Raw genomic sequence first — 7,823 nt, 5'->3', positions numbered from 1 at the left:
CCACTAGCCACTTCTCAGGAGGAATATTGGGCAATCTACTTCCGTAGAGATACTGCCTTTGAAACCCAAGGATGGGTCTCTATGAGTCAGAAAACCCCTTTCAAGCTCAATTTATGAACGATCTTCAGTTAGATGATAATTATCCAGCATTTAACACCCTTTCATATTGAAGAAAATGTAATGCTACAATATTACAACCAGTACCAACTGAAAGGTTGGCTGCCTGAACCTACCCAGAGGCATCTAGGGAGAGCAGCGTGGTGATCTGCTTATAAAAAGTCATAGCCGTGAAACCTCTAGGGAGCACATTTCTACCCTGTAACACATGGGATCACGATGAGCCAGAATCGATTCGATGGCAACTGGTTGGTTTAAGTCAAAGGGTCATAGACTAAGATTTCTTGAAAGGCAAAAGCAGGATATCAGACGAAGAAAAAAGATACTTTGGCTGGTAAGTTAATTAACACATTCTGAAATACACAGACCGTGTAAGACCTATTTAAGGAACTCTGCTGGTGTAGTGGGTAAGGCATTTGGCTGCTAACCAGTAGGTTGGTGATTCAAACCCACCAGCTACTCTGTGGGAGGAAGATGAGGCAATCTACTTCTGTAAAGATGTACAGCCTTGGAAACCCAGTGCGGGTTGCTATTAGTTGGAATTGACCCAATGGCACTGGGCTTTTTTTTTTTTTTTGCATGAATTATTTACTCTAACATTAGATGAAGGAAGTCCTTCCTTCTAAATAGTTTTTCTTTTCTGCTTCCTTAGGGACAGTTTTAATTACCGGAACCACTCAACTGACCCAGAAAGACATCCTCTACAGATTACAATCATCCAAAGCCAAGTGCATTATTACAAATGATGTTTTAGCCCCAGCTGTAGATGCTATTGCACCTAAATGTGAAAATCTGCGCTCCAAGCTAATTGTATCTCAGAACCCCAGAGAGGGGTGGGTGAACCTCAAGGAGATGATGAAGTGAGTAGCCATTAATTGTTGTAGACCAGCTTCCCAAAAGGAAATAGTGAAAATATGTTCCATCCACTAGTGATCAGAAAAACGCAAATTAACAATAGGCAAAGGAACAATTAGTGCTGCACTGATGGTGCGAAGCTCTCATGCAGGAAGGAATAAGGGGTGTTTTCACAGTTTGGGGTCCTCAGGAAGCAGACCTTGAGTAAGAAGTCTATGGAGGAGTTCTCTTGGGATCCATAAATCTGTGAAGGAAGGGAAAGGAAGTGGGATTGGGCAGAGAAATAATTTGACCACGATGCACTCCCCACAACAAAATTCATTCCCTCTATGAATCCACAGGGACTTCTGGAGTTTGGTAGCCTCTCAAAGCTGATCCAGCTAAAGCAAGGCTTCACACCCTCAGACTAATCAGTAATTAGTTGTAGTCTGACAGGGGGCTCTGGTGGTGCTCTGATTAAGACATTGGGTTGCTAATTAAAGGGTTGGCAGTTCAAGCCCATTAGCCGCTCCGTGGAAGAAAGATACGACAGTCTGCTTTTGTAAAGATTTTCAGCCTTAGAAACTCTATGGGGCTTGCTATGAGTCAGAATTGACTTGACAGCAGTGGGTTTGGTTTGGTTTTTTTGGTTCCCAGAAAGAGGTATCTTGGGTGGGGCAGCTTTCTTCAGCCAAGGTGATTCTCAAGAGGCTCCTAACACCTGCAGGGGGTTCTAGGTGCATCCCAGCCGCACCACAAAGCTGTTATCATCTCCAAGGGAAACAGATTATAATCAGTCTTTTTGTTTAGGCTATAATATTAGCACTGACAGCAACACTTCTATCAGGTTATACTAAGAACACATAATGGATGCAGTTATAAAACTGAATCACAATGATGTTCAAGCCCTGCAGTGGATGCTTCCAGGGGTCTCCTGGAACTCTTCACAGCTAATAGTTCCAATATCTTAGCACAGTGGCTGCAACGATGGGCCCAGGTGTGGCAAGTATTGTGAGGCTGGTGCAGGACCAGGCCTTGTTTGGTTCTGTTGTACATGGGGTCGATAGGAGTCAGGGTCAACTCGACAGCACCTAACAACATGTTAGCAGCAAACTTCCTCTTTAGAATGAGCTTCCTACCTTATTCAAGGGTCTGGAAGCATGCTTAAAGCTATGTTCTTACCTGCTCTAAAATACCTAATATTTATTGAGTTCTTACCCAAAACCAACTACTACTCTAATAAAATGTTGTAACTGTAATAATAGCTTACATTTATATGCTGCTGGTTATGTGCCAGACATGCTCCAAGCTCTTCAGATACAGTAACTCATTTAAATCTCACAACAGCATAGGAAGTAGCTACACCACCAGCAGCAGCTGCCATCGAGTCGGTTCCAACCCACGGCGACCCCACGTGTGTCACAGTACAACTGTGCTCCTTACGGTTTTCAATGGCTGAGTTTGTAGATCTCCAGGCCTTTCTTCTGAGGCACCTCTAGGGAGAGATGAGCCACCAGCTTTTAGGTTAGCAGCCAAATGTGTTAACCATTTGACCACCCAGGGACTCCAGGAAGTAGCTACTAACTGCTATACTTACACACATGAGTAAGGTCCTATGCCAGTGCTGGGTTTCGAATCCAGGCACTCTGGCTTCTAAGCCCACTCTTAACTGCTGCTTTCATTGTCTCTCATAGTAAGAGATCAGTACAATAACCCTGTCTTAGTTTCTATAGAAGTGATAGGTACACAGCTATAGGTACTAACTATTTTTAAGGAAGATAATTAGGAATCAGAGACAAAATACTTGGTCTAGCTTTGCCAACCTTTGAAATCCGCTTTTCCATATTTTTTTGCCTTCTTCACTGTCAGCTCAAAGCTCCCTGATAAGTTGGTATGCTGGTAGACACTGCACGTGCATGTGTCTGCAGAGTTTACCTCCTCCTTTCAGTTGCCCTAATACATGACTAGGGAGCCCTGGTGGTGCAATGGGGAAGCACTTGGCTGCTAACCAAAAAGCTGGCAGTTCAAACTAACTCAGTTTTATGGGAGAAAGGGGTAACAGTCTGCTTCCATAAAGATTTCAGCCTTGGAAACCCTATGGGGCAGTTCTTCTCTGTCTTATAGGGTTGCTATGAGTTGGAATTGACTTGACAGCAATGGGTATGGGTACTTTATGACTTTTATGGAAGCCCCATTATCCTTTGGAACTAAAATGTTTTTTCTGTTTAACAGGGGTATTTCTTCCCTTGGATGGAATCTTAGCTCTTCTTTAATCTTATTGCTTTCTGTTCCTACGTAGGCTCTTGTGGGAAACAGTTCTATCATGGTTGGCAAATGTCTTCTATACAGGGGCAGAAGCTCTGGTGGTGTACTGCCTAAGGCACTTGACTGCTAACCAGAAGGCTGACAGTTCAAACTCACCAGCCACTCCTCGGAAGGAGGGTTGGGCAATCCACTTCTGTAGTAATACCACCTCAGAAACCCAAGGAGGGGTTGCTATGAGTCGAATCTGACCTGACAGCAGTGAGTTTTTTTTTAATATAGACGCTTGGGAAAAACTGTTCTTTTATGGTTGGCAAATATTTTCTATCAAGGGACAGAGAGTAAATGTTTTAGGGTTTGCAGACCACATATCTCAGTCGGAACTACTCAACTCCTCCCGGTAGCACAAAGGCAGCCATAGACAATACATACATGAATGGACATGGCTGTGTTCCAATAAAATTTTATTTACAAAAACAGGAGGCAGGTGGCCCATGGACTATAGTTTGTCAACCCCTACTTTATACCATTAACTATGACTTCTATTAACATACTCATTTTAAAAAAAATCATATGTTAAAGTGTCCATGGATACTTGGAGGGAAACAAGAAACTCTTGAGTGTTTCAAATGTGTCAACACTTCTTCCTCATACAGGAAAAACCTATGAAATTGACTTTTGGGCTACTGATGGCAAAGTTTAGCTTGATTCCAGAAAGTATGTAAAAAGATGGAGGGATGATTTTAAACTGATCCATGAGATAAAGTGGTTAGTTCTTGAATCCCATTCAGTGGTGTCTTTTACACTGTGTGTTATGTGTAGAATCATTGTTGTTTTCCTTCGTAGACATGCCAGTGACAACCACACCTGTGTGAAGACAAAACACAATGAGACAATGGCCATTTACTTTACCAGTGGGACAAGCGGATCTCCTAAAATGACTGAACACACCCACAGCAGTTTTGGAATAGGACTGTCTGTAAATGGAAGGTATTTCCATAATATGACAGCTTTAAATATCAAAACTGCAAAGGTGACAATTCATTTACTGGTCTTTTCTAATTTTTTTCCTATATACATCAGGGCTATTCTTTGTATTCCCAGGTTCTGGCTGGATTTGACACCCTCAGATGTGATGTGGAATACCTCAGACACAGGCTGGGCAAAGTCTGCATGGAGTAGTGTCTTTTCTCCATGGAGCCAGGGAGCGTGTGTATTTGCACATTATTTGCCACGTTTTGAGCCAACTTCTATCTTGCAAGTAAGGGAGAGCCCAAGAGGTCATCCTTTAGAAATGCATTAGCAGGAGCAGGAGTGATGAATACAGTTAACTTGCAGACATCAGAGTAGATAAAACGATTTAAGATACTCACATCTGGAAATTCAGTAAATCTGAAATGGTATACAAAGAAAAGGTGAGAACATTTAGATTAAAATAAATACATGTTGTCCTGTGCCTATCACAAACAAATTAAGAACTTATTATAGTTGTAGTAAGGCTAAGATTTTACTTCTTCTAAATTTCAGACACTCTCCAAGTTTCCCATCACCGTATTTTGTTCAGCTCCAACTGCATACCGAATGCTCGTACAGAGTCGTAAGAGTGGGTAAGTAATATTGATAAATTGGTACTTAGTAGGGAAAGAGGGAGGAATCCTGGTGGTGCAGTGGTTAAGTGTTTGGCTGCTAACTAAAAGGATGGTGATTCAAACCTATCAGCTGCTCCACAGGGCAAAGATGTGGCATTCTGCTTCTGTAAAGATTTATAGCCTTGGAAACCCAATGGGACTGTTCTACTCTGTCCTATAAGATCACTATGACACAGAATTGACTTGATGGTGATGGGTTTGGTTTTGGTTTTGGGTAGAGAAGGAAAAGGAAGCTCTAAAATAAAACATCTTTCTGCTTAAAAGCACAGCTCTCCAGACTTGAAAGTTCAAGATGCAGCTCTCTCTTCCTCTTCCTCCTGCTCCTTGCTAATATTCTGTAAATTATTATTATTGTGCTCACATGTGGAGAGCAAAGGGAGGATTCAGCCCAGTGGGTATGAATACGAAGCTGTTTAATCTTTTGGAGGATGGCTATTATCTGATCTGAGAAAGCAGTGAAGTTGCTCTTATTTGAAACATATCCCAACAAACAGAAAAGACTATGAATGTATTTTTATTACTGATTTCATTGGAAAGGGCAGATTGGTAAACATTTAAAATTGATTCTATTTAGTTTTTGACTAGAGAATACATTGTCATGACATAAAATTTGACAGGTATATTATAACATATAGTGAAAAGTCCTCCTTCAATCCCTGTGTCCAGTCACCTAGTTCTCCTTCTCCATGGAGACAACCAGTGTTTTCCACTTCTTACGTAACCTTTTTGAAATCTATGCATACATAAGCCAATATGCGTATCTTCTCCTGTCTTTTATACACAACATAACAGGCATACAGTTCTGTATTTTTTTCCCTAACAATATATCCTGGAACTGTGCTATCCAATATGGTAGCCACTAGTCACACATGACTATTTAAATTTAACAAAATTAAAAATTCATTTCACCAGCTGCCCTAGCCATGTTTCTGGTGCTTAGTAGCCACACAGGGCTCATGGGTACAGTAGTGGATAGCATAGCTTAGAGAACATTTCCATCAAGACAGAAAGTTCCTCTTGGACAGCACTGTCTAGGACCACCCTCATTATTTTTATAACTGTATAGTATTTCACAGTATAAATACATCACAGTCAATGTAAGCAGAGAATTGGTAAATTTTTTTCACTGACTTAAAATGGTGTTATGTGGTATTGTCCCAAGTTAAGTGGTGCAGAGAGTTAATACACTCTGCTGCTAACTGAAAAGGTGGGACTTCAGATCCACCCAGGGGCACCTTGGAAGAAAGGCCGGATGATCTACTTCTAAAAAATTCGCTATGGAAAGCCTTATGGAGCACAGTTGTACTCGGACACAAGAGGGGTTGCTATGAATTGGAGTCAACTAGTTTCTCCCTAAATTAAGCCTGAGATAGTATGGCTTTTCTTCGCAACAAATTACCTCCCCTAGAAAAAGAGAAGAACTAAACTAAAATAAAAAACTAATGTTTAGGATGTCATTTTATGATGTTAGTTTTTTTTTTTTGGTACTGCAGAGAGGAGCCAGGAAGGCAGGAAAACACACGGTTGATACTGAAAGTTCATTAGAAACAACCCTAATTTCCATTTCTCTCCATTTTTCTTCCTAAACCTACCTTATCTGTTTTCGGAGAAGCTATAACTTCAAAAGCTTAAAGCACTGTGTGAGTGCTGGAGAACCGATCAACCCTGAAGTGACCGAACAATGGAGAAACAGGACGGGCCTGGATATCTATGAAGGATACGGACAGACTGAAACAGTATACTGACCCCACTAAGAGACAGGCCTAGATTCAGTCCAGTCAGAAGCATAAATATCAAAGTGTCTATTTATGACTTGATGGCAGTGTGTTTGGTTTTTTGGTTTATTATACCTTTATGATTGCTTGAGGGACAGGGAAGGAACAGAGTGGTTAGAAGAAGAGTACATTTTAAAAGATAATCTTGAGGGAACCTAGTTGCAAGGAAGCTCTACAACAGATTAACAGATACAGCTGTTGTTTAAATAGCAAATACTGAGAAAAAACACTACTGCATAACTGATTCGGATGAGGGCATTACAATATTTTTCAAATGAAAAAACACTAGCTCTATAAAAAGAGTTTTCATCTTATGTCATAGGGTACTTTTACTCAGGGCTGCCTAGAAACAGAAAATTCTGAGTTTCTTGTTTCTTGAAATATTACTAGTTTGCTGGACAACTCCTTGGCAAACATACTTTAAAAGAGTTATTTAAAGAGCTCATAGAAATAATTAAGGAAAGAAGAAATTAATGAAAAACAATAAAGTGATTATAATGGAGGGAGGAGCCCTGGTGGCACAGCAGTTCAAGTGCTCGGCTGCTAACCAAAGGTCAGCAATTCAAACCCACTGGCTGCTCCACAAGAGGGAGATGTGACAGTGTGCTGCCACAAAGATTACAGCCTTGGAAACCCTGTGGGGGCAGTTCTACTCTGTCCTATAGGGTTGCTATGAGTTGGAATCAACTTGACAGCAATGGGTTTGGTTTGGGGTTTATAATAAATGTGGATAGCCACTCCTCGGAAGGAAGGCTGGGCAATCGACTTCCGTAGTGATACCGCCTGGGAAACCAAAGGAGTCACTATGAGTCAGGTCCGACTCACGGCACATAACAACAAAGTAATTATAAATTTATTATGTGCTATAACTTTATTATATATTTGTTGAATATTTATCTCTGTACTCCAAATAATAGAGACTTTTGTTTTGAGTCTGGTTTACATTTACTTATAATATTATCTTACTTTTTCTTCTTCTTCCTAACTAGGTGCTAATCTGTGCAAATTTTAAGGGAATGAAAATTAAGCCTGGTTCAATGGGAAAGCCTTCTCCTGCTTTTGATGTTAAGGTTTGCACATCTCCACACCCTACTCTTTGTTATGGTGGTTCTTGTTAGGATGACCTCAACTACCCTATGAAGATGGATAAGGGGATATGGGTTAGAAATATTAGGTGGTTGGTTTG

General features: G+C 40.8%; 1 protein-coding gene across 1 annotated transcript in view; it reads left to right on the top strand.

The window, feature by feature from the left end:
- ACSM3 (acyl-CoA synthetase medium chain family member 3) overlaps positions 1 to 7,823 on the top strand; it is a 58,578-nt gene that overhangs the window by 31,481 nt on the left and 19,274 nt on the right. The window contains exons 3-8 of the mRNA XM_007957351.1: positions 770 to 977; positions 4,060 to 4,203; positions 4,318 to 4,474; positions 4,741 to 4,820; positions 6,475 to 6,598; positions 7,627 to 7,707. Of these exons, the coding sequence (XP_007955542.1) occupies positions 770 to 977; positions 4,060 to 4,203; positions 4,318 to 4,474; positions 4,741 to 4,820; positions 6,475 to 6,598; positions 7,627 to 7,707 (794 nt within the window). The remainder of the gene's footprint in view (positions 1 to 769; positions 978 to 4,059; positions 4,204 to 4,317; positions 4,475 to 4,740; positions 4,821 to 6,474; positions 6,599 to 7,626; positions 7,708 to 7,823) is intronic.

The sequence above is a fragment of the Orycteropus afer genome, unplaced genomic scaffold (genome assembly GCF_000298275.1).
Source record: "Orycteropus afer afer isolate SDZICR_OR568_19922 unplaced genomic scaffold, OryAfe1.0 scaffold00732, whole genome shotgun sequence".
NCBI lineage: Eukaryota > Metazoa > Chordata > Mammalia > Tubulidentata > Orycteropodidae > Orycteropus > Orycteropus afer.
The sequence above is the reverse complement of the archived record's forward strand: the minus strand, read 5'-3'. Positions and strand labels throughout refer to the sequence as shown.